The sequence below is a fragment of the Heteronotia binoei genome, chromosome 13 (assembly GCF_032191835.1).
Source record: "Heteronotia binoei isolate CCM8104 ecotype False Entrance Well chromosome 13, APGP_CSIRO_Hbin_v1, whole genome shotgun sequence".
Taxonomy (NCBI): Eukaryota; Metazoa; Chordata; class Lepidosauria; order Squamata; family Gekkonidae; genus Heteronotia; species Heteronotia binoei.
In genome coordinates this window covers 67,413,436-67,433,940 of record NC_083235.1, presented here as the reverse complement: position 1 = coordinate 67,433,940, position 20,505 = coordinate 67,413,436, and the positions used below count along the sequence as shown (strand labels likewise).

The window sequence follows — 20,505 nt, the reverse complement described above, 5'->3', positions numbered from 1 at the left end:
CATATGAAGCTGCTTTATACTGAATCAGACCCTCGGTCCATCAAAGTCAGTATTGTCTTCTCAGACTGGCAGCGGCTCTCCAGGGTCTCAAGCTGAGGTTTTTCACACCTACTTGCCTGGACCCTTTTTAGTTGGAGATGCCGGGGATTGAACGTGGGACCTTCTGCTTCCCACGCAGGTGCTTTACCACTGAGCCACCGTCCCTGCCCATGAACATATGAAGCTGCCTTATACTGAATCAGACCCTCGGTCCATCAAAGTCAGTATTGTCTTCTCAGACTGGCAGCGGCTCTCCAGGGTCTCAAGCTGAGGTTTTTCACACCTATTTGCCTGGACCCTTTTTAGTGGGAGATGCTGGGGATTGAACCTGGGACCTTCTGCTTCCCAAGCAGATGCTCTACCACTGAGCCACCGTCCCTCCCCAAACATCTTATTTTCAGGTTGGATTTGCTGCCCCCTGGAGGCTGACTTGCAGATGCTGATTGAAATGTGCACTTAGATGGAGCAGTGTTTAAAACTAGCCAGAGAATAATTCTATAGACTTTAGTAACCCTTTTCACCCTCTGCTTAGCAGATTCTTCTTTAATGATCTCTGGCTTTTCCATAGCTGATCTTAATTTATCCTTTGGTTGAAAAGGGAAAAAGGGGGGGATTCTGTTAATCAAAGCACTAGCAAAGAATTTGTTTGCTTCCTTACAAGCCATTTTGAGAGCTTCTAGAAACGGTATTTGCAGTCACTATGAGACAGGAATGACATCTGGGCAAGTTTCCTTTGCTCTGAACTCTCAAAGTTGTTTGGTCCATGTGCCATTTTTCCTGCCACCTTTCATTACCAACCAACGGCAGATAGTTGCATCATGCTTCCTGTTGCTGGTTGATATTGTTAATAGAAAACTGGCCACTTTTCCAGCATATTGTCACTTCTGTTGAGCGGAACTGGCAATCATATGAACATATGAAGATGCCTTATACTGAATCAGACCTTTGGTCCATCAAAGTCAGTATTGTCTTCTCAGACTGGCAGCAGCTCTCCAGGGTCTCAAGCTGAGGTTTTTCACACCTATTTGCCTGGACCCTTTTTTGGAGATGCCAGGGATTGAACCTGGGACCTTCTGCTTCCCAAGCAGATGCTCTACCACTGAGCCACCATCCCTCCCCTGACCAGCAGTGGCTCTCCAAGGTCTCAAGCGGAGGTTTTTCACACCTATTTGCCTGCACCCTTTTTGGAGATGCCAGGGATTGAACCTGGGACCTTCTGCTTCCCAAGCAGATGCTCTACCACTGAGCCACCGTCCCTCCCCAATCATTATTTCAAGATTTCAAGATAACTGGCAATAATTATTTCAAGCCAAGGATTTCAAAACCCTTAACAGCATAATAAAACAATGAATAAAAAAAAATACAAACCGGATCTAAAATGAAAGAAGCAATTAAGACAGTGTCGCTCATTCTTTAATATACCAGCATTCCCTGACATAAATTAAGTGCAGATGGCAGGGTGTGCTATACCTTTGTTTTGCAACCTGAAAACAAGATGTTTGAAAGCTGAGTTTCTGCTTAGAGCCGACTTATTCAGAACTTAGTGGCATAGAACTCGTACCACTTCAGGCTGTAGGGATGCAGGTGCCTATTTCAATGCTCTTCAAGCTGTCCCTGAAAATGGGAAACTAGGATAGCAGTGAAAGAAGGCGGGGCCCATCATGCTGCCACACTAGCTTTGTCCAAGCAGGGCTTTTTAAAAAAAGAACATGCAATCATGTCATCCTTGATTGACAGTCTACAATAATATATTAGGAGTAATGTTCCCTCTAAGTTGCAGAGCCTTGGTAGCAAAAATTCTACTTTGTGAGCTGCTGGCATTAAAGTTGTGAGCTACTGCATAAATTATTGTGCTCTGGGGTCAACCTTCCTGAGCGAAGACAAAAATGTGTGAGCTGGAGACTAAAATATCTGTGAGCTAGCTCACGCTCACTCAGCTTAGCGGGGACACTGATTAGGAGAGAATAAACCTTGCAATATTTTAAACACGAGTCTTCTGATTAAACAAAGCGCTTGATGCTGAGTTCCATGCATTGAGCTCCCAGTCAAACCCTCCCCCCCTTAAAAATCTCACACAGGGGAGAACCCGATTCTGGTGGGGTGGGGGAATGAAGTTCCCCACACACAGGGCTTTTTTTGTAGCAGGAATTCCTTTGCATATTAGGCCACACGCCCCTGTTGTAGCCAATCCTCCAAGAGTTTAGAGGGCTCTTAGTACAGGGCCTGCTGTAAGCTCATGGAGGATTGGCTACATCAGGGGTGTGTGGCCTAATATGCAAAGGAGTTCCTGCTACAAAAAGAGCTCTGCCCACACACGTGTTGCTTTCTCCATTTGAAATGGATCCAGGGTGCCACTAATTTACCCTGAGCTATCTTGAGTAAATAGTGTGATTATCTGTGTGATTCTTAAGGAACAAACCTCATGACTGAAGTGCTGCTTACTGTGGCAGAACACAAGGTGTTATAAAAAGCTGCTGGCCAGTCATTGGCTGCTCCAGTGCTGCTTTATGCTTGTGGAAGGGCACATTGGAATTTATGGCCTTGGAGAATTCAGCAGCATTTTTTTGAAAAGTAGGATAAGTACACTGATTCTTCCAAAACTGCAGGAGGGCGCTAGAACAAATGTTCTCGACCTGCAGCTAATGCTGTGCCTCACCCCTTCTTCCCTATTCCTGGCTAGCTTGGGGGCAGGAAGCCAGAAAGGCAGTGCCTTTTCCTCCGAGGAGGTGGGAAGCCCACAGGCTATTTTAAAGCCTCACCCCCTCAGCAGGCTTAGTTCTTTGAGAAGACAGAGCTAGGATCTTATTTTGTCAAATTTGTACAATAAGTACTTTGAACTACAGGACTGTATATGTCTTTTAAGAAGGTTGGTTCGCTTTGGAAATTTTTTTATAAATAAACCTTTTACACTTGGCATATCCTCTGTCCTTACTTTCCTACTAATCAAGGCGGTCTCTGATTAAAAAGGGGGGGGCCTCGTGGCATAACTGCAATGGCAAACATTCCACTCATACGACTAGAAAGAGAAGCTACTTTCCTCCCCTCCCTTCAGCCCACAAAGGAGTAGCGAATACATGTAGGCGAGCATGCTAGTAACAATGAAAAAGTGATGGTCTATGACATTTTTCTGGCTTTATTTTTAAGGCAGCATTATGATCTGTACAGAGAGAAGGAGGCACAATGTTCAACAATGGGAATTTATAGATCTAATTCTTCCAATGTAATCGATCTCCGTCCTTCTGAAACGGGTTTATGCAACAGGTCCTTCTTCCCCCTAATTTACGTATAGAATAGTCGAGCTAAGATAAAGACCAATTAGCCATGACACAGCAGCTATGCCACGTGAACCCCACAGATCGCTGCCCGCGAGGCCATACTGGCTCTCAGGTAATGCAGCATACATGGACACACAGCTGCACCTGATATACTTACATTTGTATTAGCTTTCCACCTAAGCAGTTCATATGTGGTGGTTAGCAGCTGGATGGCTTGCAACTTCAGGCGATGGGTGAGCCATTGTAAATAGCACATCAAACAAAACTTTATTAGGGTTTGTAGAATCTTTCGGGATCAAGTGCCGTGTTCTACTGGAGAAAGTTTTCCTTCCAGACTTTCTCCAGTAGAACATGGCACTTGATCCCGAAAGATTCTACAAACCCTAATGATGTTACCAGCCGTGAAAACCTGAAATCTTTGAAAACAAAACTTTCATTTCTAGTCACCTTGCTGCAAGCATAGTGCCTCGTGCTGACACAGTCGGCTGTCCATCACGAGGTGTAAAGAAATCAAATGACGAAATGCACATATGCATGATGCGTGATCCAAAAACGCTATTCTCACTTGGAACCAAGAATGTAGTTTTAAATGTTGGGTACTCCCTTTCCGCATCCTCTTTGAGACAGAAAGTGAGTTGCAATCCTTTGATTTCTCTCCTCAAGTTCCTTCAAGGCATGGTATCAATTTTTTTTTTTACCTTACACATACACCACAGTCAACCAATCAATGGAAAACAAGTATTATAGGAAAGGACAATGTTCACCAGAGATATCAAAATGTGGTTTTAATTATCATTAGTTTGGCTCGACTTCAAACGAGGAAGTTTCCAAAAGACTCCAGTAATAATACAGAAGTGAAAATTGCCTCTTCTGCTAATCCCCTGCTATCTCTGTGCCTTAACGGAGGCCATTCTGTAACATGAATACACCCCCTGACTGGTAAGAATTCAGAATGTAACATACAGCAAGTGAAAACCAGGGGCCTCTATTTGAAGTCATCTAGGAAATGGGAATAACTTCACCTTGTAAGAGTCAAGAAAAAACTAAAATATGAAATGTTAATAAGTAATTTGCTCTGAGATTTCTTAACATTGTTTCAAAAGGGTCAGCTGAGAAGCACTCCCAGGCTGGTAGGATGCCACAAAATGGCGAAGTCTGTCATCCTACATTGTGTTTGCCAAACATTGCATTTTCTACCACCAACGAAAGTGAGCAAAGGCCCGGTTAGCCTCTGCCATTTTGTGCATCTCATGCTTTTTCTTTATTATAGGGCCTTCATTGTGGAAGGCTGCCAGCAGCTCACTGGAGAGCTTTTCAGGCATTAATGTCCGCCTGTGCTTGTTTTCCCTGCACTCAGTAATCATCCACTTCATAGACAGAAAGCGCCGCCGGTTGTCTTTCAGGGGGGTGGGGACCTGCAGGAGATAAAAGATTAAATGTATTCTGTATTAAGAAGATGAAGATACTGGATTTACATCCCGCCCTCCACTCCGAAGAGTCTCAGAGCGGCTCACAATCTCCTTTCCCTCCCTCCCCCACAACAGACACCCTGTGAGGTAGATGAAGATATTGGATTTATATCTCGCCCTCCACTCCGAAGAGTCTCAGAGCGGCTCACAATCTCCTTTCCCTTCCTCCCCCACAACAGACACCCTGTGAGGTAGATGAAGATATTGGAATTATATCCTGCCCTCCACTCCGAAGAGTCTCAGAGCGGCTCACAATCTCCTTTGCCTTCCCCCCCACAACAGACACCCTGTGAGGTAGATGAAGATATTGGATTTATATCCTGCCCTCCACTCTGAAGAGTCTCAGAGCGGCTGCCAGATCTCCTTTCCCTTCCTCCCCCACAACAGACACCCTGGGAGGTAGATGAAGAGATTGGATTTATATCCTGCCCTCCACTCCAAAGAGTCTCAGAGCGGCTCACAATCTCCTTTCCCTTCCTCCCCCACAACAGACACCCTGTGAGGTGGGTGGGGCTGAGAGAGCTCTCACAGCAGCTGCCCTTTCAAGGACAACCTCTGCCAGAGCTATGGCTGACCCAAGGCCATGCTAGCAGGTGCAAGTGGAGGAGTGGGGAATCAAACCCAGTTCTCCCAGATAAGAAGATGATGATGTTGGATTTATATCCCACCCTCCACTCCGAAGAGTCTCAGAGCGGCTCACAATCTCCTTTCCCTTCCTCCCCCACAACAGACACCCTGTGAGGTGGGTGGGGCTGGAGAGGGCTCTCCCAGCAGCTGCCCTTTCAAGGACAGAGTCTCAGAGCGGCTCACAATCTCCTTTCCCTTCCTCCCCCACAACAGACACCCTGTGAGGTGGGTGGGGCTGGAGAGGGCTCTCCCAGCAGCTGCCCTTTCAAGGACAACCTCTGCCAGAGCTATGGCTGACCCAAGGCCATTCCAGCAGATGCAAGTGGGGGAGTGGGGAATCAAACCCAGTTCTCCCAGATAAGAGTCCACGCACTTAACCACTACACCAAACTAAGGACACCCTGGTTCTGAGCAAAAGTAGGTTAAACACCTTGCTTGTGCTTATTAGTGGTGTTTATTTTCTGCTCAAGATTTGGGCTTCAAAACGCTGGCTTCTTTTGAGCAAGAACTGGTCAAAGACTAGGAACTTAAGCTACTGGAGCAGACATTGCCAAAGGCAATAAAAGATCTGGCCTTGCCCTGCCTTCTGGGCCTTAAAGAGGACACTGCCCTTTCTCAGCCAAGCCTTTCTTCATAAGCATCTTAAGGTTTTCAGAATTTAAAAGGTCAAGCTAAGTATGGCTCAAATCCCTGAAGAGCTCCCAATACATCTTCAAAGTGACTTAAAAAGGACAATGCTTGACAGATCACTTTGCCAGAAATGTTTGTTGTTGTCGTTGCAGTTGGTGCCTGCAAAGTGTGCCCAGGCAGACACCGATTGCAGCAGTCTGAATATGCTGCTATTCAAGAATGGAGCTGCACTTGCTCCTGCTCTCCCTCCCATGTGGTTCTGACTGCATGTCTTGAGCTTATCGCAAGTGAACGGTGAACTGCTGGGGTCTCTTTAATGCCATCCCATGATGGGAAATGACAGGCTTCTTTTACAGGAGGAGCCAAGCAGGATTGAGCTGAAGGGAAGCAGATAACAACATAATTGTCTCAACTCTTGAACAGGCTGATGACTTACCTGGTAGGTTCGACCTCCTTTCTGGATATTCACCAACCCGATAATGGGCTCACAGTTTTTCAGTGCCTGATGAAAGATGGTGTATGGGTTGCACTCAATGTTTTCTTTCTCCTTCTCATCAGCTTTGTGGTACTTCTCGAGCTGCTTCCTCTTAATGGCTTCTAAAGTCTTAATTGCAAAGAATGGTATAAGAAAAGGTCTCTGCTCCTTGTCTGACAGAATCTCTAAGCGGCAGCATTTTGTCTACCCCTGAATGAAGGGAAAGAAGCATTACCTGTGCAAGCTCCCAAGTATCTCTAGGCAGAGTGCAATTTGTACAATAAGTAAACACAGGATCACGCCCCCCAACACTGAGATTCTTTTCTAGCAAATGGAAGTCTGACCCTGACTCATTCAGGTCACAGGACCGAGACCAGACGGTGTATTAAACTTCTAAAACGGGTGGGGAACCTTTTTTCTGCCAAGGGCCGTTTGGATATTTATAACATCATTCACAGGCCATACAAAATTATCAACTTAAAATGATCAACTTAAAAAACATTCTCCCTGCTGAGGGAGAATGATTCAGGGTGGCAACATTCATGTAAATAATTGTTTTTCTATTTGAAGTAATATGGGGAGAGCCTAATTTGGCACGCACACTCCCCCCCCCCAACCTGCCGCTTTAGGCAAATGCCTAGGTCCAGGGCTTTTTTTGTAAAAAAATCCTGGCAGGAACTCATTAGCATATTAGACCACATCCCCTAATATTAGCATATTAGGTCACACACTCATTAGCATATCAGGCCAAAGCATCTGGGATAATCAAGTGCAAACTGAACTGGTGGTAGCTTCCACCAGCTGGGCTCCGGGGAAGTTGTGGTTGGGCCCCTCGATCCTCGCTAGCCAGCCGGGCCCCAGGGAGGCTGCCATGTGGCTTGGCTTGGCTTGGCCCAGCAATCCCCGAGGGCCAGACCAAGTGATACGGCCCTCAGGCTGGACATTCCCCACCTCTGTTCTAAAACAGCCCTCTCAGCAACCACAAAAAAACAGCCCTCTCAGCAGCCCTCTCAGCAACTACAAAAAAAAATTTTTTTTAAGAGAGAAACTGGGGAATTCCCCAGAGCCAGGTCTGGATTCAATGCAGAAAGCAAGGGTGTATAACTGGTTGCATGACTGCAGATATGTGGAACTACTTATGTATAAGAATAGATTAGGGACATTACGCATCATTTGTGTTGCTTAGTTACAAGGTCAGTAATGAGAAAACAAAGGGGAGGGGGAGTACAGATATACAAAATTGGGGGGGGGGGGTAGGATCCTCGCTGGAAAGACTACGGCAGAGGAAGGTACTTTCTAGGTCCCTTTTAAAATAGGGATATTGTTCCTTTGCCAAACTGGCAACAGTGAGACAAAAAGATAAATAAATACCTGATTCATGAGGGATCGGGCCAAAATTTTATTCCCTCCCATCATCATCATGTTAGTGAATTTGCTGTAATGAGAAACCACAAATGTGAGTGGACTAGAATTCTGAGTGTCACTACCAAGGCACAAGATCCCTATGACAAAACTCTACCCTTACATTGATCAACCAACATTAGGTATGGAGATTCAGTGCAAGAATGCCAGTTATTTCATATCGGCTCTCAGTCTTCCTATTGTGTTTACTCTCGAGGGGAAGTTCTGCAACAACAGTGGCTCCTGCCATGGTATCCTGGAGGGCTACCAGACTGACAAGCCCTTCTGTTATCAGGGAGAACGTCACAAAACCTTATTGAAAGGCATTGCAAAGCAAGGACAGAAGACTACCATCTCCGCAGCATACAAAAACATGGATAACACTGTCCAGTACAGAAGTGGGTTATGACATCCATAAAAGACACTTCCTCTGACTCAGCAGCCATTGTCCTGCATAGTGTTAAGGGTGCAGCCCCCATGCCTCTGCTACCAGAGGATGCCGCCTTGCAGTACTGGCGTTAAGGCTCTCCCCGCCCCGCCCCTGCAGTAGCACTCAACAGCAGAAGCTGTTAGTCCTTCAGTAAGTGCTGCACCAACCGCCACTGATTAACTCAGAGTGGCAAAGAACATAAAAACAGTCAAGTAAACAGAACAGAGTTTAAACTTAGCATCTTGCTATGTTCAGCAGATCCATGCAAACAGGTACATAAAAACTAGAGCAGACAGGGTCAGTATTGTCTCAGAAGACTACCCCTTCATTGCTTTATCTTGCACTAGAAAGCATGGAATAGGCAGGTAAGAGAGAACATAGCGTAGCACTGCATTGCAGTAGTTGTTTTATGAAAAGAAGAAGATATTGGATTTATATCCTGCCCTCCACTCCAGAGTCTCAGAGCAGCTCACAATCTCCTTTACCTTCCTCCCCCACAACAGACACCCTGTGAGGTGGGTGGGGCTGGAGAGGGCTCTCACAGCAGCTGCCCTTTCAAGGACAACTTCTGCCAGAGCTATGGCTGACCCAAGGCCGTGCTAGCAGGTGAAAGTGGAGGAGTGGGGAATCAAACCCGGTTCTCCCAGATAAGAGTCCGCACACTTAACCACTACACCAATCTGGCTCTCCAGTGAAAAGTGAAGGAGTATTCTGGATTGATCCACCCTGCATTAAAATCACTACCAACATAGCCTTCACACTTCAGGTCACCCAGCTGATAATGTACTTTGTGGCTCTTTCAACTAATAGTTGTTCCTGTCTGTTACATATTAATGATAAGCTACATTTCCCAATAAAAACAATGAGACTTCTTTTTGTTAAGCAGTAGACTGAGCTGATCTAATGATATACAGCAGCATCCAGACCTTATCAGTGGTTCATAGAATACAGAACTGGAGACACTGGAAGAGGAAGCTTTTATGGGTCGGACTGTTTTGAGCTCTTGTTCAGCCTTTTCCTCTTCCGATAATTGTTCTGGAGGCTTGCGATACGCTTCTTTGTTTATTTCTGGCTCCAGGTAAACGGGACTGTATCGGCTCCACCTGACCTGGGTCAGCCTGCAAAGGATTCAATGGATAGAAAAAAATTGCACACGTAATATTTTAAACCCAGGAGCTGGCAGCATAGAACCCTACAGGTTCGACATCCCTGCATCCAATTCTGTGACCCAGTAACACGGATGCATGACTTATTTTACTTGGCAGTTTTATATCCTTCTCTTCTAGTTAATAAGCACTCAGGGCAATTTACAAAACAGAACAATTAAGCTATGGACAGGTTCGTACGGGGATGCACTCTGGGTACGGGTGGTGGTATAGGTACTCAACTTCAAGGCTATTTGTTTGTTTAAATGCTTCTGTGCCGCCTGTCCATCCACATAGATCCCCTGAGGCAGCAAACCTCAAAGTGTTTCAACATTTAAAACAGCATGTATAAAAGGATATATAAAAGAAACAATTTAATAAAAAATATATACAAACGAACATCATCATTTTATTTGTATCCCGCCCTCCCCGCCGAAGCAGGCTCAGGGCGGCTAACAACATCAAGTCAATACATTAGCTTATACAATAATGTTTAAAACAATAACTAGTTTAACAATTTAATTAAGATTCTAAAATTAATAAAATCAATAAAATTAACATCCTGGTGCTATTTCAGCAGATGGTACATTTACTTAGCAGTCTCTCTTTTTAATCGGTGAAGGCCATCCTGAAGAGGATGGTCTTGCAGGCCCTGCGGAATTGTTCAAAATCCCACAGGGCCCGCATTTCTCCCCTGAGCTGGTTCCATAGGTGTGGAGCCACTACAGAGAAAGCCGGGGTGCGGGTACTCTGTAGTTTTACCTCTTTCGGCCCGGGGATAGTCAGCAAGTTCTTCCCTGCTGACCTCAGTGCTCTCTGGGGTTTATATGGGGAAAGACAGTCCCTCAGGTAGGCAGGTCCTCAGCCATATAGGGCTTTAAAGGTAATCTCCAGCACTTTGTAACGAATCCGGTATGTAACTGGTAACCAGTGCAGTTCGCGCAGCCCTGACTGTATGTGCTCCCACTTTGGGAGCCCCAACAACAGTCTAGCAGCCATGTTCTGCACCAGCTGCAGCTTCCGGGTTCGGCACAGAGGCAGCCCCATGTAGAGGGCGTTACAGTAATCCAGTCTCGAGGTGACCATTGCATGAATCACTGTTGCCAGGTCCTGATGCTCTAGGAAGGGGGGGCCAACTGCCTTGCACTACATAACACTACAAGCCGAGAGGAAGGCCAATAACAGTTCTCGAAGGCACGCCAAACTAAACAAAAAAGCTTTCACCCACTGGAAAAAGAAACAGAGAGGAAGATGAATCTCCTTGGGGAGGGAGTTCCAAAGTTTTGGCACTACAACCAAGAAGGGTCTTTCTTGGGTTGCCATCTGTTTAGCCTCCGATGGTGGAGGAACCCACAGCAGGGCCTTCAAAGATAACTGGAATGGATAGGGAGGTTTATTTAGGAGTCGATAGTCCTTAAGGGATGCTGGCCCCAAGCTGTAAAGGGCTTTAAAAGTCAGTATCGGCGCCTTATATTGAACCTGGAAACAGAGTTATACTGCTGTCACTGCTGAGGCAGAGTTCAAGTTGGAATGGATGCAAGACATTTTATCCTCAAGTGCTTATCAAAATGACTGCTGTGTTAGAGGTGAGCATCAGCACTATGCGTTAAGCCCAGAAACCAACAGCCCATGACACTCCTGTAGCATGGGAGAGATGGGATCCCTGCAATGTATCCCAGTCAGCTCCCACACTCTACATTAGTTGATGTTTCTGTACCATTTTCAATGGCAACCCCCCGACAGCATATTAGAGTAGTTCCGTCTCAATGTTACTAGAGCATATGTGTATAAAATTAGACTATTTAATTTTCATTAATCTGCCAACCCTAGACCCCTTCCCCCATCCTTGCCGGTGCTACAAGAGGACCATCAAGAGGGTGGGAAAAGAAGCAGCCAAACACCATCCACACAGAGGAAGAAGCCCTGCCAGTTTGGTGTAGTGGTTGAGTGTGTGGACTCTTATCTGGGAGAACTGGGTTTGGTTCTCCATTCCTCCGCTTGCACCTGCTGGAGTGGCCTTGGGTCGGCCACAGCTCTCGCGGGAGCTGTCCTGGGGGGGGGAGGTGGCTGCTGCGGGAGCTCTCTGGGCCTCACCCACCTCGCAGGGTGTCTGTTGTGTGTGGGGGGGGGAGGGAGGGGAGATTGTGACCGCTCTGAGATTCAGAGTATAGGGCAGGATATAAATCCAATATCATCATCATCATATTTCAGGATGGTTAGACAATGGTTGAGGGATGGATTCATGTTTACGGTTGATTACAATCTATATTTGGATGTTAGAATGAAAAGAATGATAGCATTAAAGAGTCCAGTAGTACCTTAAAGACTAACAAAATTGGTGGTCAGGTATGAGTGTGCCTGAGTCACTGCTCAGAGCCGGTTTGGTGTAGTGGTTAAGTGTGCGGACTCTTATCTGGGAGAACCGGGTTTGATTCCCCACGCTTCCACTTGCAGCTGCTGGAATGGCCTTGGGTCAGCCATGGCTCTCGCAGGAGTTGTCCTTGAAAGGGCAGCTTCTGCCAGAGCTCTCTCAGCCCCACCCACCTCACAGGGTGTCTGTTGTGGGGGGAGAAGACATAGGAGATTGTAAGCCGCTCTGAGTCTCTGATTCAGGGAGAAGGACGGGGTATAAATCTTCAATTCTTCTTCTTCTTCTGCTCATTTCTTCAGATAGAAAGGATGATAGTTTTCCATATTAATGTGAAAAGCACATATATTATGTAAGACAATAACTCAAGTTTGCATCCATTTAGTAAAAAGAGATATACAATTTGTTGGGATTGTTTACTTTACCTCTTTCAGGCACCAAAGATAAATTGCCAATCCAGATCCACCACAAGAACCTATAACCATTAGTTCTCCCAAACATGCTTTATATAGGGAGAGGGGCATGCTTTAACGGGTACCTTCATTCATAGAACCACTGACAGTGCAGTCATCTAGCTACTGCTGGAGTTGCCTCACCTGGAGGTCTCTTACAATTGCTCTCCAGTCTACAGAGATCTCTTCCTTGGGAAAAAAATGGCTGCTTTGGAGAACATTCTATATGTCCATACCAAACCTTTAATGGCATAATAGATTCAAATAAAAATACACAGAATATAAAATTTTAAACATTGGAGATAAAATCAAAATGAAACCGAGCTTACAGGTGCACTCAAACATGGTCAGAATTAAATTTAAGGATGTCAGCCAGAAATTTTGCCACAGCCTCACTAACCACCCCCTCAGTATCAGACTATATGTCATTCTTCCCTAAGCCCTGCCTTCTCCAGGCTCTGCTCCCAAAACTCCCAACCCAGAGTTGGAGGATATAGCTACCGACCTCCACGTGGTAGCTGGAGATCTCCCACTATTACAACTGATCTCCAGGTGACAGAGACCAGTTTACCTGGAGAAAATGGCCATGTTGGATAGATAGATAGATAAATTTATTGTCATTGTTCTCAAAAAAGAAAATGAGAGCAACGAAAAGAGGTGCTCTTCCACAAACATACCAACACATCAACACCCACAAAAGGACATATACACAGACCATTTAAATGCATCTAAAAACACATAACCATTCATAACCCTGCATTTAGCTTAACCACGGCACTTGGATAGAAGCTGCCCTTGAATCTATTTGTCTTTGCCTTCGACACTCTATATCGCCTACCTGACGGTAAAATCTCAAATAGCAAGTGGCCCGGATGTGAAGGGTCCCTTCACAAGTGAACTCTATGGCATTATACTCCATTGAAGTCCCTCCCCAGCCCCACCTTCCTCATGCTCCCCACCCCACCCCCAATCTCCAGGTTTTTCCCATTCTGGATCTGGCAACCCTAGTCTCGGGTCATTTAATTCAGTGGCTTTCGGGTGGAAAACCTCTACATTCGATGGCACTTAAGAGTCACTTAGACCTCAAATGCACTCTAGTATACACATCCCTGAGTTACACCCACTCCCTGCTTTTGGCACACGGTAGCTTAGATAGCATAAATTAATCTGAAGGTGACTGATGGATGAATAAGCATGACCTGGGGAGGGGGGGAGCTAAATTCTATCACCATTTCGGGCCCCTTTTCTGTAACTATCAGGTCTACACGTCAAGGACGACGCACACTTCGAAGCCGCGGCGCGCGCACACTACGCTTGACGGAGTTATATGAAATAAACTAAAAGCCGTGAAAGTGATTATTCTGTATCCCATATTATCAGCCCAAATTTTGCAAACCCCACTTACCCGGGCAACCAGAGTTTGCTATTGCCATACAGGCGCTGTCCCGCTGCTTCGAGCCTCCCCGACATGGGGGCAGCCATTTTGAGTCTGTCCTCAGGACCCTATCGATGGGTGTCTTGAAATACTGCCTGACAGTTTTGGTTTCATCTGGTTTTCGCGGAAATGCAGCCGCCCCCATGCAGCTGCAGTAGAAACTGGCTTCTGCATAGAAGCCTTTGGCATTCAAGATGTGGTACTCGGGAGAAAGGAACAGAACTACAGAATTATTTTGTATGCATCTGTATCAGAAAACATTTTTGACTCATTGCCATGTACAAACTGTGCGAAACAGAAAGCTACTATTTCTGTTTCCTCTTAAAACAACAACAAAAAAGCAGATAGTTGTCATTGTCGGAGCGGGAGTAGCAGAGTGAGGGAGATGACTTGCCCGACACAGGGCTTCAGGAAAGAAAATCAGGCAGACACGTGCAACTAGTGCCAAAAGGTGTATTAACATATATACACAACAAGTGCTCTCTTGTGCAGTCTATACAATATCACCTCCACGGACAAAGTGCTTCGCCTAACCACCATCTCACAGGGAGAGACCTGTGTGATGCACACACAGATCATATATAGTCCAAGCAGCCAATCCTGGCCGTGCTGACTCAGCAGATTGCATCACTTGGCTTCTGCCGGCTCAAGCCGGTCTGCTGATCAGGTCACTGTGACCTAGCCTGGCAGCTAGATCACCAGCTGTCATGCTGTAGCTGTCAGACTGGGTTTATGTAGATTCTTGCTCCAACACACCTCCTAATCTATTTAAACCCAGTGCACCAAAACACTTTACACAGTTTTCATGTTCACTTGCAGTTAAACATTTCGTGAATATATCAGCGGCATTCTCATCCGATGTACACTTTATTATTTTTATGAGGTTTTTAGCCGCTGCTTCCTTCACATTTTGGTACCTGATAAGTATATGCTTGCTTTTCCCTCGAGCAGCTTGGTTCTCCGTCAGTTCTTTGGCTGCTGAGTTGTCAGTATATACTGAAACTGGCAAATTTACAGGTATGCTAAAGTCCCTCATCAGTTGTACTGCCCACTCTAGGTTAAGTACACATTCGTTTATGGCACCGTACTCTGCCTCACACGTGCTACATGCCACCAGGGTCTGCTTGGTGGCTTTCCATACTACTAGGGCATCTCCCAGAAATATTCCAATTCCTGTGGTTGATTTTGCCTTGGGCCGGTCCCCCCAGCTTGCGTCAGCATAGGCGCGTAGTTCAGGTTTTTCTCCTACTCTGAGGGATAGCTTACGTTCTATTGTGCCGCTGAGGTAACGTAGTACTCTTTTAGCCGCCACCCAATCTTTGTGGTGGGGTTCAGCATTTTTCTGGCACAATATATGTACCGCATAGCTGATATCTGGCCTGGTCCAGCACGCTAGGTGCAATAAGGACCCGATCAGGGACTGGTATAATGGTACATTCTTGAATATCTCACCTTCAGGTTCCTTGCTATAACCTGTGGTCATGGGTGTTTGCACACTGCTAGCTTCGTTCATACCATACTGAGCTAGCAGCGCTCTCACTTTGTTGCTCTGGGACAGTTCAAAACAACCATCGGCCCTCCTCGCTATTTCCACCCCTAGGTAGTAGCTCACTGGCCCCAGGTGCTTGATAGTGAACAGCTTACTGGCTGTTTCTTGAAACCATGCTAATTGTTGGTTGGAGTCCACTAAGACAATCAGATCGTCCACAAAGATGAGGACTATCATTCTGGACTCTCCCACCACCCTGCTAAACATGCAAGGGTCTGCCAGATGCTGGTTGAATCCTACTTTCATTAATGCTGACTTCAAACACTTGTACCATGCGTGTCCGGCTTGTTTCAAACCATACAAGGCTTTGTTCAGTTTTAACACACCACTCCCACCATCAAAACCGGGGATTTGTTCCATAAACAGCTCCTGGTCTAAGGGGGAGTTCAAATAGGCTGTCTCGAAGTCAAAGTGATGGGCTTGTTGCCCCGTACTTCCAGCCTTACACAATGCTGCCCTGAGGGTTTCAGCTTTTAAAGTGGGGGCAAACACTTGCTGATAATCCAATCCCTTCCTTTGGCTGAACCCTCTGGCCACTAACCTGGCCTTTCGTTGCACGGCTCCATTTGCGTCTTTCTTTAACCGGTAGGTCCACCTACAGGAGATAATGTTCCGGTTGCCCGGCCTTAGCACCTCAGTAAACACTCTGTTTTTCAGCAAGGAATCATATTCCTTCTGCATTGCGGCAAACCATGCTAGCCTTTCTTTACTATCTAGCTTCAGCACCTCCTCGTATGTTTCAGGTTCAGGGGTGCTGACTTGGTTTGCACTTGGGAACCCGTATCTAGCAGGAGGGATGCCTTTTGTGGCTCTAGCCGACACCCGTGGCCCTGTGCCAGGATTCGGCCCACCTTCTCCAGCCCCACTGGGTGCCACCTCCTGGGCTGGGCTTCTGGGCTGCGCTCCAACATTCTTATCAGTACTTGGCAGCATTCCCAGGTCTCTTTCCGTAGAGTGCAATCTTGCCCAGCTGGACTCACTAAATCCAGCGGACCTACTAAAGGTTAGCTTCGCCCGCTTATCACAAAAGCGATATGATTTGGTTTCTGGCTGGTAGCCCAGAAAGGTTAGGCTCACTGCCCGGTCACCTCCTTTCCTTCTATGTTTCAGAGGAATATTCACCCAGGCTTGGGTTCCAAATACCCTCAGAAAGCTCAAATCTGGGCAGTGGTTATATAGCCGCTTATAAGGCAAATCATTTACAGGCTTACACCAAACCCTATTATGTACGTATGCCGAGCAATGCATCGCTTCCGCCCAATAACGAATTGGCAGCTTTGCATCCTCGAGCATGCTGTGCATTAATGTTTGTAACACGGCGCCTGTTCGCTCGGATAGCCCATGTTCTTGGGGCGTTGCTGGGTTCGTCAGACGGTGGGCGATGCCCTTGTTCTCCAGCCAACGTTTCATCTGGTTAGATAAGAATTCCCCCCCTCTGTCGGTTTGTACAGCTAGGAGATTAACCCCTAATTGTCTCTCCACTGCTTTGACCCACTTGGTGAATGTCTTATACACCTCAGACTTATGCACCATGGTGAAAACCCACGCGTACCTCGTGTGGTCGTCGGTGGCCACCAAGCAGTATCTCCTCCCCGACAGACTCTTTGGCAATGGGCCAATAACGTCTAAATGGACTAGTTCCAGGGCTCGTGTGCTTTCCCTTGAGCTTTCTTTAGCAACAGCACACGCCTTGCTTTTGGTCTTCTTGCAGACCTGGCAATCCAAGTAACATTTGCAAGGATTTACTTTCAAACTAGGCACAAGCTCCAGGGTTTTCTTTAACGCCCTAAATCCGCAGTGCCCAAGTCTCCTATGGAGCAAATGTATACAATTATTGTGCACAGGCTCATTCGACACCTGAGCCACCTGGGCACAATCACTCTGGACCACATACAGTTTACCTTCCCTCTTTCCTGTCACAAGCAACTTTCCCCCACCTCCCAGGATTTTGCAGCAGGTTTTCTCAAATCTCACCTGGTATCCCTGGTCAAACAGTGTGCTAACACTCAACAGGTTAGACTGCAGTGAGGGTACATACAACACATTTTGCAACATACATTTCAGTGCAGGAAATTCCACATTGCCTGAGCAAACAGAATTGGCAGTGGTCCCATCAGCCAATCTCACATACTTATGCTCAGGACTGTCAATGTTTTTCAACAACTCCTTCTCGCAGCAGAGATGGCTCGTTGCCCCGGAGTCTAAAATCCAAGCAGACCCTGTGCTCTCTACTGCAGACGTGACCAGCCGGGTTGCTTCCTCACACGGGCTGGCGGTCCTCCGCTCTCGCCGCACACGCCCCCGCCTCTTCTCCCTCTCAGGGCAAGCTCGGAGCAGGTGCTGCGACGACCCGCATCCATAGCAGCGACGGACTGCAAACGCAGTCGGCTCCACTTCCTCCACCTTCGGACGCCTGCCAGCAGCAAAAGCTGGCTCATTCTTGGCTGTCTTCCCGGACACACCGATAACAGCACGCTGCCCGGCCGACACCCCCGGACAGCTCACGGCCGCAATTCTCTCTTGGAAGTCAAGCAGGTGGGCACAGACGTATTCCATGGTCAGGGTCGCTACGTCCACCGTCTCCAGAGAAGTTATCAGGGGAGTGTACTCAGGTGGCAACGACGACAGCAAAATGTACACTCTGTCGTCTGGAGCTACAGTCTTGCCTCTTGCCTCCAGCTCAACGAAACAGTCCGTTAGCCGTTTGATGTGATCTTTCACACACCCTCCAGCCGGCATAACGGTGCGGAACATCCTCCTTGTCAAGGCCATGAGGGAACCAGCAGTGGTGCTAACATGCACCGCACTCAACGCGTCCCAGGCAGCCTTGGGAGTGTCCTTCCCTCGCACATAAACCAGCTGGTCATCTCCTATAGATAGCACTATGTTGGCCAGTGCCTTATCCGATAACACAGTCTCGGCAGGAGATAAGTCAGCAGGGGGGTTACTCACGAACAGCCATTGCCCTTCACGCTTGAGGTAGTGTTGCATTCTCAGGCTCCACACCGCGTAGTTGGCTGAGGTGAGCTTCTCAACGGCTACTCCAAGCTGTTGCTGAGCCATCGTGCCGACTCCTCCTCACAGCTGGCTGCCGACGTCCCTCTGGCTCTCAAACAGAGAACGGTGGTGCTTCTGTGTCCTTCACCGGCGTTCCTCGCCTCCGGCTCTTTCCAAACTCACAGTCAGCTCAACTCTCAACTCTCTCCTCCGCGCAGCGGAACCGCCCTGGGCCCATAACCCTGTCGGAGCGGGAGTAGCAGAGTGAGGGAGATGACTTGCCCGACACAGGGCTTCAGGAAAGAAAATCAGGCAGACACGTGCAACTAGTGCCAAAAGGTGTATTAACATATATACACAACAAGTGCTCTCTTGTGCAGTCTATACAATATCACCTCCACGGACAAAGTGCTTCGCCTAACCACCATCTCACAGGGAGAGACCTGTGTGATGCACACACAGATCATATATAGTCCAAGCAGCCAATCCTGGCCGTGCTGACTCAGCAGATTGCATCACTTGGCTTCTGCCGGCTCAAGCCGGTCTGCTGATCAGGTCACTGTGACCTAGCCTGGCAGCTAGATCACCAGCTGTCATGCTGTAGCTGTCAGACTGGGTTTATGTAGATTCTTGCTCCAACAGTCATAGCCAGAGACAAAGCGCACCTTAATCTGAAGTTTTCTCTTCATGCAGTGATTTTCTCAGTAGTCAGAAATGAGTAAGGATGCCAAGTCCAATTCAAGAAATATCTGGGGACTTTAAGGGTGGAGCCAGGAGACTTTGGGGGGTGGAGCCAGGAGACATTAGGGGTGGAGCCAAGATCAAGGCTGTGACAAGCATCATTGAACTCCAAAGGGAGTTCTGGCCATCACATTTAAAGGGACGGCACACCTTTTCAATGCCTTCCTTCCATAGGAAATAATGAAGGATAGGGGCACCTTCTTTTGGGGCTCATAGAATTGGACCCCCTGGTCCAATCTTTTTGAAACTTGGAGGGTAATTTGGGGAGAGGCACTAGATGTCATACTGAAAATTTGGTGCCTCTACCCCCCAAAACAGCCCCCCCCAGAGCCCCAGATACCCGCAGATCAATTCTCCATGATTTTCTATGGGAAAAAATCTCCATAGGGAATAACAGAGTTCCCAGCAGACATTTCCCCCCCTCCCCCTGCTTTCTGATGACCTTGAAGCGGGGGGAAGGCCTTCAAACCCGGGGATACCCTGCCCCCACCTGGGGATTGGCAACCCTAGAAATGAGCCATGTTATGCCACCTCAGCTATCCGCTTTGTAAATGTAAAGCTAGTCTGGACGGGACTGGATGCCAAGAGTGTTTGGAGAGGGGAAGAGAAAATGCTTTCTGTTGGATATTGTAACTGTGCATGCAAGAGGGAAAGGGTTAAGAGAATTCTCTGCCCTTTCTTGTCTTCTGATCCGTCTTATATAGGACCTCTCTTCTCTCTCTTACCTGGGCTTGGAACTGTAGCAAGTTAACCTTTTTTAAGTTAATCTGCTCACAATAAGTTAAATGTACATATGAACATACGAAGCTGCCTTATACTGAATCAGACCCTTGGTCCATCAAAGTCATTATTGTCTTCTCAGACTGGCAGCGGCTCTCCAGGGTCTCAAGCTGAGGTTTTTCGGGCCTATTTGCCTGGACCCTTTTTTGGAGATGCCAGGGATTGAACCTGGGACCTTCTGCTTACCAAGCAGATGCTCTGCCACTGAGCCACCGTCCCTCCCAGAAGACTGACTTCAAATGACATAGTTACATCACAACATTGCATCACGACGTTTTCATGGCAGACTTTTTATGGGGTAGTTTTCCATTGCCTTCCCCAGTCATCTACACTTTTCCCCCAGCAAGCTGGGTACTCATTTTACAGACCTCGGAAGGATGGAAGGCTGAGTCAACCTTGAGCCAGCAACCTGAACCCAGCTTCCACCGGGATTGAACTCAGGTGGTGAGCAGAAAGTTTGGAATGCAGTACTGCAGCTTTACCAATCTGCACCACAGGGCTCTTTAAATAGTATCTTAAAGACTCACAATTTTTTATTCAAGAAGAAGAAGAAAGAAGAAGAAGAAGAAATTGGATTTATACCCCACCCTTCACTACCTGAAGGAGTCTCAGAGTGGTTTACAATCTCTTTTCTCTTCCACTCCACACAACAGACAGGTTGAGAGCTCTGACAGAAACTGCCCTTTCTGGAA

General features: G+C 47.1%; 1 protein-coding gene across 1 annotated transcript; it reads right to left on the bottom strand.

The window, feature by feature from the left end:
• Positions 1 to 4,084: 4,084 nt before the first annotated feature.
• On the bottom strand, positions 4,085 to 13,846 carry MRPS7 (mitochondrial ribosomal protein S7). Its single transcript, XM_060251939.1, has 5 exons — positions 13,717 to 13,846; positions 9,273 to 9,464; positions 7,887 to 7,950; positions 6,477 to 6,644; positions 4,085 to 4,729 (listed from the first exon to the last, which is right to left on the bottom strand). The coding sequence occupies exons 1-5, from the start codon at positions 13,791 to 13,793 to the stop codon at positions 4,508 to 4,510; spliced, it is 723 nt and encodes a 240-aa protein (XP_060107922.1). The 5' UTR covers positions 13,794 to 13,846; the 3' UTR covers positions 4,085 to 4,507.
• Between the last annotated feature and the right edge of the window lie 6,659 nt (positions 13,847 to 20,505).